General features: G+C 46.2%; 1 protein-coding gene and 1 long non-coding RNA gene across 2 annotated transcripts; one reads left to right on the top strand and one right to left on the bottom strand.

Moving 5' to 3' along the window:
- Positions 1 to 106: 106 nt before the first annotated feature.
- LOC120846080 lies at positions 107 to 25852 on the top strand. The gene is made up of 2 exons (XM_040217744.2): positions 107 to 308; positions 23488 to 25852. Exons 1-2 carry the CDS (start codon positions 118 to 120, stop codon positions 25781 to 25783), a joined length of 2487 nt encoding a protein of 828 aa, XP_040073678.1. The 5' UTR covers positions 107 to 117; the 3' UTR covers positions 25784 to 25852.
- LOC120846082 lies at positions 7861 to 11770 on the bottom strand. The gene is made up of 2 exons (XR_006078359.1): positions 11114 to 11770; positions 7861 to 9708 (listed from the first exon to the last, which is right to left on the bottom strand). It is a non-coding gene; the product is annotated as an uncharacterized LOC120846082 (long non-coding RNA).

Here is a 25852-nt window from a genome sequence, read left to right as displayed (position 1 = left end):
CGAGAGACGAAATATAATTGAAAAGCTATACTAGACTAGATGGCGCTAGCTACCACCTATTATAAAGGGTACAGTCAATAATCATTTGTCCATCCACCCTCTGGCGCTCTGGTTTCCATGCTTTTTTGCGCGGTGAAGTCAATTGGACGTTGGTGCAGTGGAAATGGGGGCAACCTGCATCGTATTTTGTTAGCTTCACGTGAGCTTCACAAAGGGACAAAAACACGCGTTTGTCGTTGGGGCTGTTGGACATTGACGATGCCTCCACAGCTCAGGAAACGTCCGGCGGTTCCTCCTAAACCCATCATGTAAGTGTCTCCTTTGGGGCTCGATTCTACCGGTTCGTTCTTTGTTTAGCAGGGAATTATATAAGCGAAGGTTCAGGCACTGATGTCTTGCTGTTCGCAAAATGAATAGGCGTGGGTGCCCGGTGCACTAACTCGATCTCTGTAGTCAGAGTGACGTCGCTTTCTCTTTTGAGTACGCCACGTTGTCCGCTGGCGCGGGAATATTGTGGGAATCTGTTGTGTTCAGACCTGCCAACCCTACAATGCTGAAAATACTACAAGGTACGCAAAAAAAAAAAAAAAAAAAAAAAAAAAGGAAATTACTACAATTGTGTGAGGAAATACGTAAACTGATGTAGTCACAAAACTTGGCTACAATGGGATAAAGCTTGGCTTCGTTGCCAACGTCATTGCTCCCGTCAGGCGCGACCGAGAACAGCACGCTCAATAAACTACTAACATTGCCGATCTCTTTTTCAGCCCTTCCCTTCACTATCGCAGTTGTCTAGGTTCGAGCACAAGCGTAGTTACTAGCTTACTTTTAGCCCGGGAACATTTTTTGAAAGATGTCTCCGGCGTGATCAGCCGCCGTGTACGGCACGGGTCCATAAATTGGGTTGTGTGTATGTTTATACACCCTAGAACTTGGTCTGCCTCAACGGGCGACGAGTCTCCCAGCTGTAGATGAGCAATCTAGCCAGTGCAGTACAATCGCTAGCCTGGGGTCTTTAACGTGCAGCACGCAGTAGTGATACACGACCGCACGCCGGTACGATGCTCATCCAGATCGAAACGGGCAGGGGTGGGGATTGAACCCAGGATGCTGGGTTCTGCAGCGCGAGCTTTCGCTCCGCGTGCTCCAAGAATGACACTTTAGCGAAAAGAGGTCATTTGAGCGAATCAATATTTTAGCGAATACTGCTCATTTCAGCGAATGACATTTTAGCGAACAATGTTTTAGTGAATATGCTTGTTTCGCTTATTTTTTCTTTATCGAAGCCAGAAATACTTGCCTGGCTTCTCTTATTTACCGCGAGGAAAAAGAGCGACACAGAGATGCATTTTGGTTTTAGTTAAAGAACGTAACGATTTATTACGAGCCACCAAGTGCCGAACCCCCAAAATACGCATAACTGAGCGGAAGCTGCACGGCGTCAGATAGCTAGCGGCTGGTCAAAAAGGACACTCACCCGGGTCACCCGCGATCACTACGACATAGGTAGCTTTCGCTGGAAAAATCCTGAAGAGGCGTTACGCGGTATCACCGCTATCGCTGCGATCGTTGTAACTTCGTTCTTCTGTGATCCGAACAGTTCACAGCCAGAATGCAATATCACACATATCACGCAGTACATTTGCCACAGTTAGGAAATCTTATCACCATCAGCGGTATCAAAACGTCCCAAGTCACGGGATATCCTACCAAAACCATGTGCGTGTCGAAGGGAAATAAATCGATTCTAGGTGACAGCTAGCATCTCTTGGTGGGTTATTTTTGCCGCATGACAAACTCCAGCGTTCTACTTTTTAACCATTAGACCAGCAGTATTTTAGGCTGACACGGGGCGCAGTTTCTTCAAAAACGCACTCTGATTTCTTTTTTTTAAAAACAAAAGCCTAATTTTCAAAATTATAGCGCGACTTTTCAGACTAATCATGATCTTTTTTATGTAAAAATGGGTAAGTAAACTAACACAGTCTGCATCTCTTTTACCAGGCGGTAGCTTCCGCCACCTACTCTTAAACTTTTTTGACACTTTTTGTTTGCTACACTAATCTGCTTCGGAATTCAGTCTGGCCACTTTGATCACAATCATCATCATCTGAAAACGGTCCATGTGCTATGGACGCTTTGCAGCAGTTATGCATGGCCGCCGCCATAACTGACCTTCAGTTTTTGTTTCCTCTTATTTCGTTTATTTCACTTACTTTACCAGAGCAGGCTAGGTTATTGCCGCATTAGATTCAACTGTGTCCTTTTCTAAAGCATCGGCCTTTGTAGAGGGTCGTCAACTACAGTTTCAGTTGCTCGGCATCTTGGTAAGACAAGAGAAGATCAGCAATGGTGGCTGTAATTTGGCGCGTGTGTCAAGCGTCTATACTAATGGTGGCCTTCTGTTTACTGATGAAGGAAGAAGTTGAAAATGCTCCTAAGCAGATGATTCGAGGCCTATATTATTCTAGATGTTAGAGCGGCGTGAATCAGGAATTGGACGCAAGAGCTGCGTAAGCGTTCATTTCTAACTCCGTCCCAGTCAATGTGTTAGTAGCACACACTCGGCTTCAAAGCCCCTTGATGTATAGAACTCTATCAAGACGTATATGTGGGTTGGCGCTTCGTACCGACTGGCTGCATTTGTTTCGCCATCGACACTAAAAGAGACTGAAAAATAATTGTAGTGAAGTGCACATTCCCGTTTACCGTTGACCTTTAAGTGACGGTGCCCCATTAAATACTGCAGACCACGGGTTCATTGCCGCCATTAGTATAGTAAAACATAAACTGCCATTTGAATCATCAGATGGCACTGAATTCCGGAAAGGGTCTATTATCACAGGGCAGGGGAAATAATCACCAGTTGGTTCAGTTGAGGAGGATAATTACGATTGTTTTTGTAGCTACTTTCCTTGAATTGAGGCAACGCGCATTGTGCCAATTGCGAAATTTGTTGTCTTCTGCGAATACTTTCTAGCTTGCAAAACTAGCTGACACCAGTGGCCAACTAGCAGGGGATCGGTGGCCGAGTGGGCTAGCGCACACCAGCTCAGAGCACCTGAAGCGAAAGCTAGCTCTGCAGAACCCAGAGATCTTGTGTTCAGTGGCTTACCAACTTGTTTTTGAGTGGGGGGCAAACCAAACCTCCCCCCTCCCCCCGCCAGGGCCGGTGGGCGCCCTTAGTATCCCTTGGGTGCTGCCGGCCAGTGTTTGCCCTGCCCAGTGGCGGCTGTTTCAGGGGGGGCAAAACACATGCCTTGCCCCCCACTCTGAGAACTGGGGGGGGGGGGGGGCAAGCACCCCCCTTGCCCCCCCCCCGGTTGGTACGCCCATGCTTGTGTTCAATCCTCACCCCTAGCCCGATTTGATCTAGACGAGCATCCTACTGGCGTGCGGTCGTGTACCACCACTGCGTGGTGCACGTAAAGATCCCAGGCTAGCAGTCATACTCACTGGCTGAATTACTCAAGTTGAGGCCTGAGCGAGCTGGTGTGACATACTTCGGGATATAAAAACAGTGCAAAAGGTGAAGGACCAGACAAAGAAGTAACCCGGTCATCTATAGTGGGCAGCAATGTCGCCATGTTCTGGTAGACCAAAACTCTTGTTGTATAAACAACTAACGACTAATTTGTCTTTTTGTTTGACCAACTAGCCAAAAATTTGCAGAAAGGTACTTCATAAAATAATATGATGAAAATATGAGCTCTCCACGTGCGAGTGTTGGTTTTTCTTGTGAATTTTACATAAACAACTTACCGTAAAATACCAGGCAAAGCGCCCTCTCAAACTTTGGAGATAATTAATCGCAAAAAAATGGGGGATGGGCGCTTGTCCGGTCATCAATTTTACATATATATGTACTAAGTGGCAGACATGTCTTTTGAGAATTATAAAAGAAATATTTGCCTTCATCAAAAGCTACAAATAAAGACGCTAATTTTTCTATAGGCACAGAAAGAAAAATAAGCCTTTTTCGTGCTCCTGAAAAAAAAAGAAAAAAAGTTTTTGAGTTTTGGGGGCATTTGAACAAAATATTTGAAAGCAAGGTCAGACGGATTTCCCTCCTGCCGCGTCCTTGTTTAGCTCGAACAGCCAAATAGCCAAGAAGAAAGTTTTTTTCTCAGAGGGAATAGCTTTGCTCTCTGTCAATAGGAAGATAAGTGTCTTTATTTATAACTTTTGATTGATGCCAGTGTTTTCTTAAATATTCTAAAAAAAAGATGTCACACTGTCTTAAGTGCCTTCAAGCCATTGGACCCACGCGGTATGCGCAATGTACATATGATGTGAATTACAATGTGCGTATATAAAGATGTTCTTAGCGGGACGATTGGCAAGATTCACGATTTAACGATTCACATTAAGTGTTTGACAATAGTACGCCTAGGCGATAAAAATATTATGTGTACATTAACTTTAGAGCGGACGTCTAGCAACGAAAATTTCCTATAATAACCAATATTTCTGATAGCGGCCAATCTGAAGAGGTAAGTGAATTCAGGAATTAATGTAATTTTAACCGCGACATGTTGGCAGTTCAAAATCAAGCACAGGTCTGGGAGAACTGTTTTTGCAATGTGAACTTGGACTGCAGTCTTTCATTGCAGTAGCCCTGTATTACACGTGGATGCTGGCAAGGGTGCACTGCAAGATACCGTTGTGTATTCGAGGGTGCACAAATAAACTAATAAAGAAAATTGTTGATATATCGTAAAAAACCTTGGGCTTGTTCACTGAGACTTGACGTTCAAAGACGCAGTCATTGCTGCTGTGAGTTGATGCATGGGTGGTGATCCTATGCGTAGCAGAGGAGGGGATCTCCAGCTAGGTTTTTTTTTCCATATCTGGATCCAGGCATCTTGACCTAAATTTCCCACTTCAGAGGATTCTTTTTTTTAATGTCCTGTGAGTAGATTGCTTTATTACTCACTAGAAGAGAACTGGCCACGCGGTACTGGCCACGGGCCTGGCGGTGAGCCTCCTTGCACACACTGCGTTCATCACTGCCATCAGTTCATCATTTCTTCACTTTGCAAAGTATCAGTATCTGTGGTGGCTAATCAATATCTTTAAGGGTGCTGTTTCACGCATTTGCGTCGAGTGCTACTTTAAAGGTTTAAACATAGTTCGACACAGCGCGGGTGCTATCGCAGTGCAGCGATGGTTATGAATCGCATATCTTAAATCTTGTGCTCTAAGACCCCTGAAAGGCGCGCGTGATCGGCAACGCTGCACTTGACATTGGGGACTTTTAGCAAACAGTTACCGTGTTCTGCATACCACACTACTGGAGCCTTGGAATCGCGCGCCCGGCAATCACAGTATCACTCCGGGCGAGCCTTTGCTTCAAAGGCTCCGGAATTGCGGTGCTCGGAACACGGTAACGGTTTGCTAAAAGTTCCTATAGAAGAGCCTTTACGACGAAACGATTGGTACGAGTAGGTGCGAGACGCTACGACGGGTTGCTATGACATCAGATCCGCTACGCCAGGGCACCCAAAACGAAACTGAATCTGATACCGCACACTGAGTTACTATAATATCTCTATGGTCTCGCATCAATCTTCCGAATGAAAGTACAATGAATATAAACACATATTTTATTGCTAATAACTGTGTGACACAAAATAAATAACCTTACTTAAAAAATTGTGATGCGTTTACGGAGGCGAGCAAGGGAATCATTGCCAAAACCGCGCACCGCCATCGGCATCATAAAATGGGCGCAATGTTGCATCATAGACGTGATGGCCACATGACCACGCTCCAAAAGTGTGGTACTGGTACTGCGCGGGCACCTGCGATATGCCGATATGTATATAAAAGCAGCTACAATCTCTCGAACTGCCTCTTTCTGCAGTATTTCATGCTACGATTGTGTCAAGATGCCTCCACCTGCATTTTGAAATGGCGTCGCGCAGTGTAACATAGTACAGCCATTGCGGCGATCGTAGACGCCGCTGTCTTGAAAAAACGGTCAGGTTGCAGTCGCACTCAGTATTGTCACAGTTTACGTGAGAAACGATGAATGAAGAAAAAAAGATAAAAATTACAGAAATCAAGGGGCGCGGCAGACGCACCGCAAGTGGGCTCATTTTCGTCTTCTGCGCATGAGAAAGGAGGCGCGAAGGCGGGAGAGGAGGTTGATGACGATTCCGGCTAAGCTCCGCCCTCGCACATGTCGGGGAGGCCGGGGGGTAAACAAACATCGGCGTCGGCCATGGCGGCCGTGCTGTAGCGGCGACCGCGAGTCTTTTATTTATTGTAGCCCGGTTAAAATTTGCCGAGTCCACAAGATCGAGCAGCTTTGTGCCCCTTACGATTCCTCCGTCGTCTGCTAGACGCATTTCGAAGATTCCAAGATGAAGACGACGAAGAGCATCATAGAGAAGGCGCTTGCCTAGCCTCGTGATTGAAACGCCGGTTGCGCCGGTCACTACGAGACCGCCGCCCGATTGTACCGGTAAGTTGCCTTTTATCTTGTTCTTCCTTTACGAAAACGACAGATTTTTCCTTCTAGCACGTCTTTAGAAATCTTGTGTGGCGGAGTCGATAGGCGCTATTAATCGAAAAACAGCCGAGAATGTAGCGTTTTCGCGATCCTCCGAAGCCCATCTTCGCAGGTGATATTTAGGAATATATACTCGTCATTTCGACTCGAAACTGCACGGAGGCCGTATAAACTATGTTCCGTTTCATTTTAAATGCGATCGAAGTTAAATCTACATAGGCAAGTCCCGAGCTTTGATCATAGCTGCCATGTGCGATCTTGCAGTGCGTTCTCGCGTTTGTAATTTTCGCTTCGTTCGCACTTAGATGAGACGCAGTATAGTCATACATCGTATTTGGTATAGTAGTTGCAGTCTACGGTTGTAATCATGGCACTGTAGAAAAGCACAGAGCTCAAAACTTACCACAAAAACGCGATCGTTTTTTTTTTTTTTTTTTCAGGAATGAAATTGGAATGGCTGTTACGTGTAATACAGTGAACCAACTCGGACAATACAAATTTGCCGTTTCACATTAGCCAGTATGAGCGAATTGCCAACGAATTACCGATGCCGCCTTTCTGCAAAATGTGTTGCGCAGTGTATCTTCGAACCACATCGACGCTGTCAGTGTCTGACGTGTTTTTGTGTGTCGCTTGTCTCCTTTTTCGTTCCCATACCAAGATGAAAATTCGGATATCGTGCACTATCCAAGCCTAGCTAATGAGCGCCCCATGGAATTGACACGGGAGTAAACAATGGCTAACATGTACATATTTTTGTTTTGTCCGCTCAGCAGACTGGGACTCAGTGTGTAAGTGACAAACTTTCTAACATCATTTGTCATTTCTAGGTCCCAGATGGGCTGTTGACATCCAGAAACACTCCAACAGATGGTGGTCATACAGCGGTTGTGAAGACAGTCCCATTTGGATCCACATTCCTAGTCCACTCCTGATGATCTCTCCTTGTTGCTTCAATGCCCAAGTATGCCAGGCACTGAGTGACTACTTGCATGTGTTAGTGATGGTGGCATGCGAGGCTTCAGTATTGTCGCTGCAGATAGGGCTCACCCTCACACCAAAGCTGTTGGTGGTGTACCTTTCCATGGAATTGTTTGGTTGATCCCAATTTCCTAGAAACGCCAATATTCAGTTTGGTGTGCCTTGCGGCTGAAGTAGATTCATCAAGGAGGTCTCGTCTCTTTCCTGGGGGTAATACCATGTCAGCTGCTTTGCCTGAGCCACTTGGAAACTGTTTGGACTGCTCTAAAGCACTTGTAATTGACCTTACCTGTTGTATCTATGCTAATGCTGAAATGTAAAGTTCACTGAACCAAGTTTTACTAATGAACCAAAACAATCAGTGGAAAGGATGAATGGCTTTATTTGTTTTCTCGAAGTATACACTGTTTCATACATAATACATGATGCTGGCAACGCTACTTTCATTAGCAGACAACTTAGTCTACACTCTGTTTCACAACAGCTTGGTGAACTGTGGAGGCTACGGCTCCTGCGACCCAGTAAGAATGTCGGAGCGAGGCACATGGCAGCATGTCACAGGAGCGTCCGTGTCACCGCGCCAAATGCAAGGACCACCCACCAGAACTGGCTGTCGTCTGCTCAGAAACCAAACAACTTCGGATGGACGTCCACTGCAGCAACATTACCGTCCGCTAGAGTAGCGAGGTCTTTAGTAACACTTTTATGAGGCAACCACATGCTCAATTTGCCCATGAATCTGTGGCGGGTGCTAATGCTAGGGCGATGTCTTGAGCGGAAGTGGTCGATTCATGGCTACGATTGTTTAAACATCGATCACAAGCCATGTTTTTCTCAAAAGTGTTGATCTATATTAAGTGTCGTTAATAAGTAACATTGTGTCGTGTCGTGTAGTGTTGCGGTCCGAAGAATCCGACGGCAACACTACTAAAAGAAGAAGAAAAAGAAAAAAAACAAAGCCTAGAACTATGTTCTGTCGCAGATGGTGCTCTTGCTGTGGCGATAACGAGTACTCGACTGTGGAGTGTTGTCATGTGCCTGGCTCCGATGCTCTTACTGGGTCGCAATGTTTGCCAAGTGACCGTGAAACGGAGTATAGTGTCTCACCTGTACACGCTATAAAACAAATGAGATGCCAGGTGTAGCCACTTTTGCAGCTGTAGCCCTTATATTATTGCTTGCTATGCTGTTTGGAAGAATACATAAAAAGATCAGTTGAAAGCCCAAATCTAATTTTTTGCACTCTTGCATGTTATGAAAATAAAAGCATCACGCCTGAACACCAACATCTGTCTCTAAATTATTCCTTGCTGAAATGAAAAATAAATATACTGTGAATATGAACCAATACAATCTCAAACATGTTTGAGAATGGATTCAATAAACAATTACTTCAATCTGCAAGCTTGAAATCAAGTATGCGTGTGCAATAAATACCCTGGTCTTTCGACTATCCCCATTGAAACTTGTTCTCGAAGGATAGGGACTTCGTCGATTTCACGGCAGTTCAAGCATTGGTCAGGCAACATGCTCGTGTTTATAGTTTCGGCTGTGCTATAGGAATAACAAAGGTGAGTTGTGTATTGCTGAGTCAAAGCAGAACTCTCAGGTCTAAAAGGCTTCTTAAAAATGCACTAAAGCTGGTTTTGACTTCATAATTACATGACTTGAACATAAATTACTCACTTCACCAAGTCTAAGGATTCACAAATAATCTGTGAACATGTATTCTGCTTTTATCTTCATTCACTTATGAAACTGGTTGCGTATATAAAATATCCAATCAGTCTTCCACACCTCCCCATTGCGAAAAGGAAGAGGGAGATTCGTTGGCTTTTTTTTTTCTCGCCAAAAAACAAAAAGAAAAGGAAGAGGTTTCAATGTGCACATTACGTTGAAGTGGGACAGTTACGGAAACAAATTTTGCATCTTCAAAGTTCATGAAGTAGGCAGATTACTTTCAAGTCATAAGAGAATAAAGTCAGAAACAACTTCAGCTCGCCTTCAATCAGATTTTCCCTTTAGATCCAGGGACGTTTCACCTTCATAAGGTCATCAGAACCAATTGGCATCCATTTAGGACTCTGTAATGGTAGATGCACTAGCTTGACCTCAAGGTCGCAGTGCCCTCCTTTCATGTGCTTGCCATGCGACCCCCTCGTGCACTTGGTCCCAGACGGTGAAGCTGGTGCTGGACAGGATGTCGTCCCCTGTAAAAGAGTCGTCTCAGTAGTCAAACGATCCGGTCCGGTTACACCCTGAGCAGCGTATTTGTCCTCCCATGCCATTACCAACTTAAAATCAGTGAAAGCCTATTTTGAAGCAACCGAATGCCTAAATGAACATGTCTATTCTATTCCCTTCGTACCAAACACCTGCCAGCATCCAAGGGATGCAAATCAAAATAAATAACATTGCCTTATTTGCTCTTTTGAGACTCGAACCAACTCAAACACTACCACAATGTTAAAGCTGCGAACTTCGAGGACACCTCTCCATATACTGAGATTACATGCTTGTCCCACTCCTGGCTTGTCCTCAGCAGGGTTGGCCAGCGTGTTCTCATACTCCTGGGTTTTTAGTCTTGGAAGTTAAAGCTTTGGTTTTTGTCATTGCTTGGTTGCTGGTAGATGCTGGAGGAAGCTCGCACTGTTACTTTGAAACATCAAGTTTACAAATTGAGCACTAACCCATATTGATGGCCAGATACAGAAGCTAGATTTGTCATGTCAAGGAGGTTGCCATAAAACAGTGGGCACGGGACTGAAATTAGCGGCGGAGCGGGCGACCGAGGCGCATTCGGGAGTATCGAAGAATACAAGTTGTGTGAGTTTGGCGCGAAACCAGGACGATCGGCCAGAGATGTGAGAATGTGGCGTCGAGAGAACTTCAGCCGGGCTGACTTCATGACTGTTATCTGAGCCACATTAACCAGAAGAGAAGAGAGAGTAACAAGTGAACGACACACTACGGCCGAGGAGGTAATTGACCAGGTTATTTCACCCAAGCACCACAGTAGTCATTTCAACGACAAAAAAAAAAAAAAAAAAAAGTCCAAACATCAGCACAGCAATACCAGCAGCGTGCCGAGGAATCGGGTTGTGTGTATATTTATACAGTTTCAAACTCGATCTGCCTCGACGGGCGATGACTCTCCCAGCTGTAGATGACCGCTAGCCTGGGGCCCTTAACGTGCATCACGTAGTAGTGATACACGACCGCACGCCGGTACAATGCTCATCCAGATCGAAACGGGCAAATGCGGGGCTTGAACACACGATCCTGGGTTCTGCAGCGCGAGCTTTCACTCCACACTCTCCGAGCTGGTGCGTGGAAGCCCCCTCGGCCACCAATCCCCCGTTGCCAAGGAATAACATATAATAAATGACAACGGTACAGTGATCTGCAAAAGGTAGCTTTTCAGTGCCTTGAGCAACCAGGTTGAGATAACGTGACACTTTCCTGCCATATGTGGCTTGCAAAATAGAGATGTATAAGTCATAAAGCAAGTAATATGAATTTTTTTTTACTAAAGATATCAGCATTTGTATTTGGCTTCCACAACTTCTGAAAGCTACCTCTGAGTGCATAGAGTGGTTTCTTTCATAATCTTACCTCCATGGAAAACTTCCCAGCTGGTAACGGGGCCGTGAAACGCAGACCCCCTGGAAGTCGCACAGGCGCCGAGGGCATTACACGAGGCCTGCAACATGTCCTCCGAGCAGAGGGTCCTTTCAGTAGCCCGGCAGCCGGTGGATTCTGTTGGAATGATGGGGTAGGGGGAACACAAGCACTTGCAGATTAACGGACCTAAGAAAACATGCAGGCAGGTACGAAAACATGCTACTCGCCCCCGCAGCATTTGCCTCACTGGCGCTTTATGGTGAAACAAATCAGCGGCGAGCGACTGATGGAACACGCATCAGAAGAACAGTGCGTCTTGAGTTGAACACCTTAGGACGGCGCTTTATCGCGCGCGTGAAGCGTTGGCTTAGCCAGGTTTTTTGGGGGCCGGGGGGGGATCTGGGGTGCGAGGTACTGAACCCCCCTCCCTCGCTACGCCACTGGCATGAAGTGACATCGGATGTCACTTAGACACGGCGCAATCACTGCTAAAATACGCTACCATCGAACACCGAGTCGTGACTGCGAAGTTTATGACCCACATACAGATATCCTACCACACTATCTGTTTGGACAAGTGGCATACAAACTGTCGCTGGGGGGAAAGACTAAAAACAGACGACTGCGCACTCGGCTCGGTCGTACCACACCGATCGCCTAATCCACTGCTTTTCCGTAACATTCCGTTTTACTTTGCTATACTCCTTTTGTTATGTACTGTCCGACAGGGGAGGCACTCACTTGATCGAATGACGTTTTAGCGAACGCCCACGTTTCATCGAACGACACTTTAGCGAATAGTCAGACGCCGCGAAGCGGCGTTTTCGGGTGGGCCAAGTGAGTTCATATTTTTGTAATGAGTTGCCGTAGACTGTCGCCGCGAAGCGGCGTAAAGCGCAGCGCGACGGATGGGTTAACGCGGGCCCCAGTTATTCGCTAAAACGACCATTCGCTCAAATGTCGCCTTTCGCTAAAATGTCATTCGCTCTTCTGATATGGACCCGAACTGTTTGTGAATGATGCGAAGTGTACATAGACGACGTAACTCACCTTAGCGAGCGCCATGGAGCGGTTCTCCGGGTGCCAGCGCTGCGGGAGATCGGCCTTCGAAAGCTCGGCAGCCCGTTCAGCTCGCCGAAGAGGGCTGCAGCTACACTTCGATGCTTTACGGAGACACCGAGACACTTTCTGACGAAAAAGGGTCTCCGCCAAAAAGTAGAAAGGCTCACTCGCGTCGCACATCACCGTGCTGACGTTGGGGGGGCTCACATCAACATTCGACCGCCGGAGACCGGGAAGCATATTGGTGCTTCGTATGCTCCCAGGGTAAATTCTTTCGCGTCAAACGAAGTAACGTACATTTCGAGGTATTTCCGGTCTCTTTTTTCCGTATGCCGCGTCCTCGTTCAAGCAGTAGCAGTGGATTTCTGAGAGCCACAGAAAAGGCCTTTCGCAATGGCTGCGGAGAAGAGACGACACCGCTTTGTTTACCCCCGAGCTCCCGCCCGGAGCCATCCTCCAATCAGAGCGCGGCGAGGTGACGTCACGCCACCGGCCTGCGCGAAAGAGCAGACGGCTTTCCCTCCGTATTCTCTGATCCGTCATTCGCTCAAATGAGCGCCGCCATTCGCTAAAGTGTCATTCGATCAAACGTAGGGAGTGGGGCTTCATTCGCTAAAACGTCATTTGATCAAGTGAGTGCCTCCCAAACGGCACGTTGTGTTCAATCAACAATGCTGTAAAAGGGCATTCTGCTCGGGCAGTATCATTGTCCGTTGATCAGCCATGGGATTGTTCGGCTGGGCTAGGGGGCGCGCTGGAGCGATACCACTGGCGCCGTGCCGTGGCGCAAATTCACCCTAATTAGCCATTCGCTCGTCCCATCGCGCTGCCAGTTGCAATGACGAGCACCGCGTTGAAGCTTTCGGTCGGTTAAAAAACTGCGATCATTTTCTAGGGAGGCGAACCTAGGCAAAGAAAGGTTGTCTGTGTGTCAGGTCTCCGGGATGGGGGAAATAATCCATGCATAGGAACATTTGTCGTTTGCGAAGTTTATCTCGCAAGTGCAAGGCAGAGTCGCTGTAACATCCGCCTCAAGATAAATATTGTTTTTCTTTATGGTTTGGCTAGCTTTTCAAAGACTGGGCTATTTGGACAAAGATGAGGTTGCAATATTGTTTAAATTGTCTTTTTGCACACAGCTGCGCTGTCGCATACACTCTTTGAACTCGGGTCAGTTCTCTTACAAACTCGGAGTTACCGGCTGCTGGAAGCATGCTGCGCCTGTTCTAATTCATCCGAATGAAGCTAGTGATGAGGCATGCTCAGCCTGACCGCTACACTGGGTCACACTCTTGAAAAAAACCGAAACGGTACGTCAATAAGGCCAACGCTTATCTGTTCCCAGGTATTTTGAGCAGGTCCAAACAACAAAATTAAATAAAATATTTATTACTATACGTCGCGACACCTTGCTGTGTTTGCGCATATCTATTGCTGCCGTTAAAGCGGTAGAATCGCAATTCATGTATGTGCGTCAATAACCCACTTATAATTTTATTAGTGAAGAGAGTGATCTCCAATCGACTGGCATGCGCGTCTTAAAGCGTCGCCTTTTTTTAGCGTATTTTTTATGTTACCTCGGAAGAATAATTTTGAATACTGTTGCGGTTCACAACTAATAAAAACATTTTGTGTCACTATTTGTTTTGTTTGCTGTTTAGGTGCAATTAAATTTGATATATCTTGAGTCTGTGCCAGGAAAGGATCGTCAATACCCCTTCACTCTCTCTCTGCAAGAAAAGATTATTCAATTTTAAATTTCATACCTGAATGTTTAGTTATTGTCCTATGTGACTTGCCCTGCCCAAGTCTTTTTTTTTTTTTTCTTTTTTTTTTTCTTGCTTTCAATTTATACATTTAACATTGCCAACACATGCTTATTGGTTGACCGAGGAATGCCCTAGGGTTTGATGTTTTAGAGTTCCTTGGAAAGAACTAGAGTAAAGCCGTCAGTGTAAATCTCTTTTCAACTATGCGCTGAAGTCAGTGCGCACCTTGCGGTTGAAGTTACGTATGCTGCAGCGCTGCCTCGCCGGGTGCATCATGCTCGCACGCTGTAGAAATTCGATAAGACTGAACATGTCCACCTGCACACCTAGCGCACCTTGCACCATGGTGCATGGCAACGACTGGGGAGGACCCGTTCGGCAATTTTAACTTTTGGTGCTACCTGGCTGAAGCAATTCAGAAAGAATGCGGATTGTCCAGCACCCATTCTACGCAATGAATATACTCCCCATGGATTGCCCCTCTCATGAAGGCGGCAAGGAGAAAGAGAGCCCTTTTTAAGAAAGCCTCAAACTATGTGTCCCATTGCTCTCCAGATTGTGAAGGATACTCGGCGTTTCCTGAAGTCCGCTATTCACGCTGCTCACCAACTCTATGGTGCAGAGTAGCCAAGGAAGTAAGGGATGACTCGAAGGTATTCCGGTCCTATGTGACCCGTTTTCGAGCACCTGGCCACCGTCCTAGCTTCAGCACAAGTGGGAGAGTGATTGACGCCCCAGGCGAAGTTGCAACGCTATTTGCAAACCATTTCTCATCTGTGTACAAAAGTGTGGTAGAGCCGCTGCACGGTAGCCCCACCTCCCCACCCACCGCTAGTGCACATGCATGCACTGATAGCGAAGACTCCCTCCTCGAATCAGTCTTCTTTACTGAAGAATCGCTGTATACCGCTATCTCCAAAGTCAAACCATTTCAAAGTCTTGGCCCAGATAATATGGCATCTGCTTTTTTCAACATAGCGCAACACACTCTGCCGTCGCTAGCCAAGGTACTGCAGGCTCTCCTTTATCATGGTGCCATCCTTCCACCTGCCGATGTGCCCTTGTCACGCCCATACTCAAGGATAAGGGGAAGACAATGGATGGCGTGCAACAGTGAACACTATCGCCCCGTCTCCATAACATCTATTACATGCCGCACCTTCGAGCGTGTTGTCAACACCCACAATCTTGACCTCCTGGAGCAAACTGGATACCCGTCACAGATGCAACATGCCTTTCACCACAACTGTAGCTGGGCCTGGCGACCCTGACCCACTAAGTGAGCAACAACCTCGAGGAGATGAGCCTTATCCAGCTAGACCTCAGTAACGCCTTCGACACCCATGACACTGGCGTCCTTTTAAACAAAGTGTCAAAAACGTGTGCAGTGCTCTCTTTTCAAGTGGATTATCAACTTTCCAAGAGACCGCAATCCACAAGTTGTCTACCGTGGTGCTATCTCGTCCAACATATACCGTGAAATACCGAGCAAGCGCCCACTCAAACTTTGGAGACAGTCGCAAAAAAATGGGGGATAGGCGCTTGTCCGGTCATCAATTTTACATATAAATGCACTGTGCATATTTTTTCAGATCTCAAATTTGGTAATGGGCGCTTAATGTGGAATGCACGGTATTCTACGGTAGGTTCACTCCGGTCTGCCTCAGAGATCGGTCTCAGCCTTCACCTTATTCCTAATTTTTGTTAACGACATGCTCCAAGATGACAAGTTTCTCCTCGTTCAATATGCAGACAACATTTCAATCTTGGCCGCACTTGATTCGCCTGCCACGCACATTCATCTACAGAACTGCCTTACCAAAATTGGGTGCTGGGCAAAACAAAACCACCTACAACTGAGTCCGGTTAAAAGCTATATGATGCACTTCAGCAGTTCACACAGTGTGGAAAATCCTATGTACCATCTACGTAATGTTCCGATAGCCGTGCGGAACTCATTAAAAATACTTGGTGTCACTTTTACACGAAACACTCATCTTCTCTGTCCACGTCACTGGTACTGTCGCTAAAGCCTGTTGTACTATGGGTTTTGTCTCCCGTGTGTCCAAGCCATGCAGCCCTCTGGCTTTCAGCACGCCGTACACAGCGGTCGTGCTGCCCACGCTGGAATACTGTAGTGCGGTGTGGTCTCCTTCCCAACACCATCTTGGGGCTCACATCGAGAGTGTCCAAAGAGGAACTTGCACTTCATGTGCACGAGCTACAGGGGCTAACCAGGAGCAGTACGGGAACCGGTTGAAAATTGCTGAATGGCAATTCCTCGAGCAATGAGGGAGCATCGCCCGTACGCGTCTGCTGTGCTGCGTGTTGCGGCTCCCTATCTGGAGCCTACCTATCCACAACCGCACGTGTGAACAGGCGTACAGGCCAACCTGAACAATTGCACTTTCGTATGGAGAGAGACGGAATGACATACACTTATCCTAGCAAATATCGGGGAGTTCCGCTGAGGGAACGTCAGCCCCTACCACAGGACAGAGAGGAGTGCCTACGGTTATGTAAGTGGTATGGCCACCTCTTGTTAGCAAGGGGAGGACCATGATGCTCCAGGAGATTACACAATGTACAGCATGTTTGCCTGGGTGTGTGTGCATATGTGCATGGATATGTATTCATGTGGATATCTATATCTGCATGCACGTGTGTGTGTGTATATGTATATATGTTTGCATGTGAGGGCTGTATATTCTTCTAATCATGTATATATTATAGTTACTAAATATTTTAATCCACTCAGCAGTGGGCTTGTAGGTGCACCTGCATAAGGGACCCAACCTTTCTGCCTAGCCTTGCTCCCTGCCGAGTGGATACTAAAAAATGTGCAAAAAAAAGTTATTATTCCTCCTCCTTCTCCCTCCTCCCGAACTGGATTTTCAACTCGTACTTTCCAAATCACTTTGAACTTCCTTGGATGTTTTCGTTGTTTCTCTGTGGACAAATTCCATTCTTCCCAACATGGACCCTGCTCATTTTGGAACAACTGTCACCGAGCCACTCTTCTTATGAGCATAGTTGGCTTTTTACCATCCCAGTACCCCAAGTAGCGACAACGGTGATGGTCCGATTGACAATTCCTCCCTACTCCTGTAGCCTCCGAATGTAATGTTGCATATCCTGATTCGAATTCCCCAATTTTAACTTTTTTTTGCTTTGAGTATAAATACATATCTTTCAGTGATGATACGATGCTGTTACTTATGGGTTGCCGCAGGATCTTTTTCATCTCAATTGCAGCTGCTGTGTTGCCTTGCTCTTTGGCAAGGCAGACTATCTTGGCTCGTGTAGTCTTGCTGCACGACTTTGGCATCTTGTTGGAGACATTTCTCAACAAGGCTGTTGATGACTGCGCAGGCCTCTTGGAGGGAGTCCTTCACATATGATTGCGGTCCAGGAAGCGAAATTCCCACAGGCAACTTTTGCACAGTAAACTGGTTATGGTCCGAAGGCAGGACTTGCGACAACTTCAAGAGGCGTGACCTGAAAAACTTCCCTCTTCCATTTTATTACCAAGGCTGACACGCTTAAGAGACCAAACTTTTCAAGAAAAAAGATAGGTCAACCAACCTTTAATACCAGAAATAAAAACAAAACAAAAACATGGCAAGCCAAAAAGACAGGGAGAACGAAAAACACGAGGTTGCAGGAGAATGAACTTCGTAAAGAGCAAGATACAGAAATTGTGGCTAGGTCATTCGAATTCCCAGTACAGTTTTTGCCCTGCTGTGGTGAACATATGAATGACTTGTATCTTTCAAAAGTGCCCATTCCAAATTGGAAAAGAGGGGGGTTGCCGTAACATGTCTTAGGTGGCTCTTGCAAAACGCAAACACCAGATTGTTGCAAACACCAGATGACAACCGGTTTCGTACAGCAAGTAAAAAGGATTCAAAACGTAGGGTACTCCCTCTAACCTAAAGTTGCAGCCATGTCAAGATAAAAGATGCATAGGCTAATTCCATACTTGCATAGAGCGTCACACAACATTAAAAATGGGTGATGGACCGAATTCGCCAAACTTCAGATTCAGCAAAAATTCGGCAAACGTCTGCGCATGCGCGAGAATGTGACAGGGCCATGGATTGCAGATGGACGTCGTATGGTCACCATCATACTGTGTAGTACTACCAGTAGTTATGGCGAGGTGTGGAGTGTATGGAAACTGTGTGTTTGTAAGCCTTTGTGAGTGTGGTTCTCTTCAATATTTTCTGCGTCAAGAACAAAAGATTGAACAGGAATTGATGCTGTCCGCTGCGCAAGTGACAAATGGTGCGACGCATTCTCGATAATGTGATTTTTATTTTATCTTTCCAGTGGTGCAATGAAGTAGTTGCAACATTGACTGGCACATACTTTAAAGGGACACTGGCAATGTGTTGATGCTTGCCAAGGTTTTTATTTGTACATGACATACGAGAGCCTAACTACCCAGAACACAATTTACAGCTCGAAATTTGTTTTCTTTCCACCCGAAAACCGCCAATCAAGAACTGGCCGTTTTGCGTCGTACTCACTCTCTTTCCCATGGTCACGAGGCATTTTCTATGGTTTAGACACAACCACCAACGATAATCAGAGTCGTGGGGCCTGGAAGGCACACACTCAATACTAAGAAAAGACTGAAAATAAGACACCCTTTTTTTGTGGCTTCTAGAGTGTTTCAGATATGTTGATTGAAGAAAAAAAAAAAAGCTGCGCAGCCACGTGACCTCTAGTAACTTTCTCCTTTTTTATGTTTCTTCCTTCCAGTTCGGTTTTGGTTTCGAGCACTGGCGTTCTTTTACCTTTAAAAATGTTCCCATCTTCCTAAATGTCCGCTTGTGTCCTAACATCAGACACCAGCCTTTTTAAACGTTAAAAACAAGACATTGCAAATATGGGACGCACACTCTCATGGAAAGCTGAAGTGACTCAAATCGAAAAACATGCATATTTACAATGATATTGTTACCTCTTCTGGTGAAGGCTCAGCAGCAGTTTCGTTCATTTTCACGCACGAAACGGTGACTCGCAGAGAAAGTAAGAACACGGTGTTGCCGCCTTAATTTCAACAATGTACACTTTTGCAGGCTTGAGCTTGAACTTGTTTATTTCAGCACTTTTGTGCTAAGGGAACGAGACAAAAAGCTTCCACGAGGTAGCTTGACTAGGTCTGGTGCCCTGAACTTACAGGGCATGGTAATTGAAGCACTATACAATGTAATTTGTCTAAACAAAACACACACATACATTTTCTTTTTTTTTAACACTGAATATCAATGCAGTCTGTGATGAACTTGTTAAGTAATCTAGGCTTGCACTTATGAGGGCTAAAAACTGACTCTCGTATTGTGACTGCATCTGCTACTACCCAACCTCGTTGCCACGCCCCTTCTGCAAAAAGTCACTGTAAAATTGTCAGTAATCACATAAAAATGACACCGATACAATTATCATGTGGAATATCACCTTATTTAGTAATAACTGTCAATATTAATCAAAACAAAAACCTAAAAAAACTATTTTCACCCTAAAGAATGAAATATTAACTTTTAGTTCTGGCAACAATGTATTTTTGCCGAATCTTCGGAAAAATTAAGAAAATTCGTCATTGCTGAATCCCAAGGTTCGGCAAAAGTTTGGCCTATCACCATTAAATATATAGCCAGTAGATGCAATGTTAACACTGCTTTCTCTGCCTTTTGTGAACTGTCCCAAATCTGTCCAATGCTGACGAGGCAGAAAAAAACACTGTGTCCCAAGGTGCACGTAGTGCAGTACTGAATGTGCCACCAATGTATACAAGATACACTGCTAAGTTGTTAGAGGGTTTACATATGGCATACCTGCCACTGCTTTAAAGGCCGCCGTACAGTTCGCGCTTTCCACCTTTTCTGCGTTTCCTCCTCTCCTGCCCTCCTTTCCTTCCTTCACCGCCCTCCCCCACCTGTTTACCGCCCTCCCCCGAGGGGACAACACGGAGAATGGATTAGGAGATGCCTCCGTTAATCCGGCCTAACCCGCCGAAGAGGGGGCCTGCTGCTTGACTAAAAACTATTTCGCTAGTCAAAAAAAAAAAAAATCGCCGCGGGCAGCGACCGATTGCGCTTTGCCGGATGCGCAACGCTCCGTCCGCCTTGAACAAGCTTGTATGCATTGGACTAACATTTTTCGAAGCGCAGCAAATTTAGTGTAGGTCCTATCATATGGTCCTGCAAGACTTCCCTGTCCGCCATAAGCTAGCCAATAATTCAAGAACATAACGACGGCAGCGTATTCAAACAGTGTAAAATAAAATGTATATAATGTTTATAAGAACACCGTTGTCTTCATTGCTTGGCTTTCAAATTTTTAGCATTGTCAATATTTGTAATCAAACTATTTTTATGATTGAAGACTACTCGTCGTGCACCGACCCCAAGATTACGCTTACGTGAAACATGATTTGGCGCGGGAGCGGCTCGAGTCACCGTAAACTTTTTTTTTTTCAACGTGGATTTTGCTTTTTAATTTAGCTGAGGTACCACTGGCAGAACACGAATCGCATACTTGGAAGGTATATACCGTCTGAAAACTCATATACCGTATTTTCCGGTGTATAAGACGCACCTTTGTATAAGACGCACCCACCCTATATGCAGGCTTTCATTGAAAAAGTTGGTATATAAGACGCACCCGTGTATAAGACGCACCCGAATTTATCCACATAGGCCACCACGCCTTCTTTCCGCGGTCAGCCTTTTTTCCACTTTTCATCGCCTGTAGTTTGGTGGACGACTGTCGCCATGTGCGAATCATCTTCTCGGTGACGTCGAAACGGCGACCTGCAGCCCGGTTACCGTGTTCGGTAGCGTACTCGACCGCAGATAATTTAAACTTCGCTGTGTAGCTCTTGCGCGACTGCGGTGGCATATTGTAGCAAGACCGGGCAGATGGCAGGAAAACACGACGACGCACGTACGCAGAGCGAACAAAGATGAAAATGGCGACTGAAAAAGAGAGGCGGCTTGTCCTGGCTTGTCCTGGCTTGTCTTGGCGAGAAGCGTGATTGTCGCCATCTGTTGGCATTTCACATTACTTACGCCTGGGACCTCCGCATCCGCAACGACCGCATGTTTGCAATCTTGGAGTTCACCTAAAACGTGGCACGCGGTGGTCCCCGTATTGAAGTATCACCGTGTTACGACCGCGTGATCGGTAGCGATATTTTGTTTTTGGTGAAACAAGCTTGAACATCAACCGAGTAAATTTAAAATTTCTGAACTCGCAAAAAAAAAAAATTTGCGTATAAGACGCATTGTTGTATAAGACGCACCAGCAAGAACTTTTGAAAAAAGCCGCGTCTTATACACCGGAAAATACGGTACCTGGTTGGATGAATGCAATACTATCGCATTCGTTGAAGCTTGATTTGTTGATTCGAACTTCAACAAATCACACGCACCCATTCTCCGTATTCCTGTTTACCCAGTCATAGTCGTTCCCTCACGATGCAATACGAGTACAAGTAACTGCATTTTATGCATTGTTGACGTTGCACAGCCGTGATCGCACGGTTTTAAAAGCGCTATAGAACGAGCACAATCGTCGAATTCCGGTACACTGATTGATTTCTGTCTCGCCGCCATGACGCCACACGAGAAAAGCGATTTTGTTCTGTCTGTGAAATTAGGAACACAGAAATCAAGCTATAATCCCGGTAATAAAACAAAGCAAAATGAATCTCTGCAGCCAATACCCAACCGTTTGCGAGGTGACTAGGCGAAAGCATATATTACCTCCGTGCCTTTACCCTCTGCACACCGCCAGAGAGAGTCATACAAACTTCTTGGAGCTATTGTCAACACGATTGCGTTTGCAAGCCGGTAGTTTGACTCGGCTGGGATTCGTCCCTTTATAGCTCTCTATGAAACCAGAAAGGTAGATACTTTTCTACATTGGGTGGGTTTGCCCGGGGCCTCCAGTTATTTACGGCCAAAATCACACTGGAGGCGCTTCAGCAATGTTCACTCTGGTCGACACACGTGCACTCTAAAAATGCCAGTCGTCTGCCTTCTCAAAAGATACTTGAAGAGCCAATCATAGAGACCGACGGATAACGATGCCGAAATTATGCTTATACCTCAAAAAAATTATAACACAAATTTGGTCTCGTCATTCCCAAACTGGTTGCCGGACGAAATCCTCTATGCGTATTGCAAGCCAGGATTGGTAATAGTAACATAAGATACGTACGGCAGAATTCCCTGCCATAAATGAAATGATTTGGCTAACGCCAAAGTAACGCGAAATAGGTGCAAAGAGTTTTGCAAAAGGGAGCGTAAACCGAAAAAAAGGGAAAAAAAAAGGACAGAAGAGAAAAAATAATTTAAAAAAAAAAAAAAAAATCTCTGGTGACGTGGCCAAAAAAAAAAAAATTCTGTTCATGTGATTTTTATTCTCACGTGACCGAACAAAAAAAAAATAAACAAAATAAAAAAAGAAGACGAGAAGAAAACCATCCCCTGCCCGGTTTCGAAGCTAGGCCCTCTTGATCGTGAAACTAATTGCGCCGACATAACTTTTTCTTTTCTTTCTTTATTGCAAGTTGCGCCAACATAACTCTGCCTGTAATGCTCACGCATTCTCACATCATAGGAGAAGGCTTAGGTGCCTTTGTAGTTTTTCATGTATGTGTTATTTTTATCTATGGCAAGAGTTCACGTTCCAGAATGCTTTTAGAGTTTTGAAGCAAAACGAGTTTTCTTCATCCGAGCCACCTTCTAGAGCCAGTAGACCGCACTGTGTCGTCCGGCTGATCCCGTTTTCTAGACGCCCTTTCCACCCAACGCTGGCCCTTTCCCTCCCCGTCTCCAGATTCGGGAGAGAAGGTTCTTCCCTGCAGAACGTCCCGTTTGTACAGCGGCCTTTAAGATAGAGCTTGAAAACGTAATCTCATAATTTGTTAGGCCCGCTTCCGACGGTGCAACTTTTCAAGCAATTTCGGAGTTGATGGCGGGTTGTTCCCTAGCTTTCCCTACATCGACACGAATTGCTGAGATCGGGTCCGGCTCGAAACGGACGAGCAACTCGAACAACTCGGATACATTTGAAGCGGCAGCAGCCAATCAGGGACACAATATTTTCACGTGACACCTCGTGGTGGTGATGATGACAGCTAAAGACTTAGTTCTGGTTTGAAATGGATTGGTTTTGGAAATAAGCTTTTTCAGAAAGACGAGTTAGTATTCCCAACGCCATTCAAAGTTATGAAAACATGTTTTTAGCGGGTAGCTGTGCGTCTATAAAGTGCAAGAAAAATCTAATTTTATGATGATGGTGGCAAGTCCTAGCAATTCGGTTGCTGTGTGTGAACGCGGCCGGCCCGTGTTGCTGGTGTTGCGACGTCAAGTTGCTGGGCGAAATTGCCCCGTCTGAAGCGGGCCTTAACAGCCTTCATATTTGAGTTTAACAGCCATGTTCAATACCACCCTTGAATCTGAAGGGTGATGATGTTCATATGTCACTCATCAGAGCGTATATTGCTTCTCTCTACAGGACGGCCGCCCAGGAACTCCGCCGATATGCCTCATCCCTCCATCGGGGATGTCGGTGTGTATCAACGTTGGAGGACATTACTTCCCTCCTCAGCAGCATCAGTGACTATGCAAGGTTGAGCCAGTTCTTTGCACCGTGCACCAAAAGTGACAGCCAGCCATGCCACCTACTGGACCAGTTCAGTGTCTGGAGCCGGTTCTTGTTGGCAAGCGACATGGAGCTGCTGGAAACAGCACCCGAAACACTCAGCCTGCTCTGCCTGCCTTATCGCCACAGCAGCGGGAGACCGGAAAACTATGGTCCCGTTGAATGTATATTGCTTCACTGGCTTTTCAAGGAGCACTGCTGCATCACTCACGTGAAGCTTCCTCGCATAGCTATGTATCCCCGGTTCCCATGGAATGTCTGCTTCGACGCTCTCCGCCTCAACTCCGGGCTACAAGAGCTGACAATTGATTGTATGATGAGTAGAGAACAGTTGCCAACGGTCATACTGGCCCTCAGCAGTCTGACAGATCTTCAGAAGCTCGACTTGGAACTGTTAACTTTGTCGGAGGACGTTGCAGTACCGCTGGCAACTGCCATTACGAGGATGCCCTTTTTGAGATCCCTTTCGTTTGTTCGCTTGTTGATAAACCCTGGTGGCAGTGCGGAACACTTGGGAACTGCTCTCAAGGGGACGTCAGTCTTGACATCACTTAAGCTTAATTGCTCAAGCGTTGATCCTTCAGATGCAAAACATCTGCTGCAGAGCCTGGGCTCAAGTATTGCCGAACTTTGTGTATCGGGCCATTTTCTTCAGCCAGGGGGAGGTGTAGTCTTTGCGAACTATGTCGCCCAAAACGTCACATTGAAGAAGCTGCACGTTGAAGGCTGTGTCAGTTTAGAGACAACCGACCTTGACAACTTTTTCAAGGGATTGCAGTCGAATAATAGCCTTGAGGAACTGTGCTTGAATGGCTTCAGTTTGGCAAAGCCTGAAATGGAATCACTTGCAGAAAGTGTAGCAATGCTCAGATCCCTAAAGCTTCTAGAGGTTTGGGATAAGGGTGACGTGGGCGGGGCCCCCCTTGCCGAACTTGTGGGTCGGAACACGGGCCTTCGCGAACTGAGATTTTCGGCCGGTTTAGTGAGGTCTTATGATGCATTTGCCGATGCAATTCGTAAGAATACCAGACTGGAAAAGCTTTCACTGAACCTGGTTCAACACGAAAATGTTGATGTCTGTGTCTATCGAAGGTTTTTGGAAGCCCTGTCTTGTAACAAATCGCTTCAGCGAGTCACATTAAACATCTGTGACGGCCTACAGACTGCCTTCTGCCACATTCTGCGCGAGATGGGGACTGAAGCAAGGGTTGAGTTTGATACTTGCAAATATGAAGTTCCTGACCTTGCAGGAGTGCTCAGTTACCCAGAGCCTTTCAACTTGCGGTATTTATGCATATGGAGCGAGGTCCCCACTCTTTCTGCATTGCAGCAGCTGGTTAATTTCCATCAGCTTAGGAGCCTCTCCATGTACCTGGGAGATGACCTGGTCGGGGGAGATGCTGCAACTTGCATAGCACTTTTCTTGGCATCCACCAAGACCCTGAGAGAAGCAAGGTTTGTGTTTACGACCACGGAGGAGTCGACCCATACCCTTTTAAAGGGAATCTCCTGCAACAGAAGCATCTCGGAGTTGGGCATAGGTCGGTGGTCTTTCGGAGCAGCTGAAATGGACCTTGTCCATCAGATCATAAAAGCCAACACTGTCCTCAGGTCACTGAACATATGCCCCAGGGACTGCAAGAAAAGCCCACTACTAGAACTGCTGCCCAAATACCTGCTTGACAACGACCACTTGCTTCGGGTTCATATGGGTCCCGTGCTAGCCAACTATCCCGTCACCCAGCAGCTCCAGGAGGTGACGCGTCGGAACTTGTCAAGGCTGTACCGTGCGGTACTTTTCGTTACGGGCTCCCGTGGCAGACGTTACGCTGACGCTTTTGATCGGGTCTGTGCAAGTCCCACCCTGATCAAGGAGGTGATGAAGTATGCCTCGGAGTCTGAAGAGGTGGCTACACAGAGGGTGAGGAGCCACAAGATCTACCTCGACCAACACTTCTGGGTGGAAGTTGGTGTTGTCAGGGGTGCTATGATGTGCGAGAACAGCGATGGGGGGGTCCAGCTCGACCAGATCGGTCTGGACAACTGGCTGTGCATCCGCCAGTTTCTCAAGGTGGCCGACATCAGGGAGCCACCGGCCCAAGCTGCCGCAACATACCGTCCTCGGAAGAGGCGCTACCATAGCCGGTAAATGCCCGAGTGCTGCTGCAAAACTTGTTTTGGCTGTTCATGTGATTAAATTGATTTTTATCCTTTCTAA

Source organism: Ixodes scapularis, unplaced genomic scaffold (genome assembly GCF_016920785.2).
Source record: "Ixodes scapularis isolate PalLabHiFi unplaced genomic scaffold, ASM1692078v2 PGA_scaffold5__190_contigs__length_132052651, whole genome shotgun sequence".
NCBI lineage: Eukaryota > Metazoa > Arthropoda > Arachnida > Ixodida > Ixodidae > Ixodes > Ixodes scapularis.
Note: the sequence above shows the minus strand (reverse complement) of the source record. Positions and strands in the feature narration are given on the sequence as shown.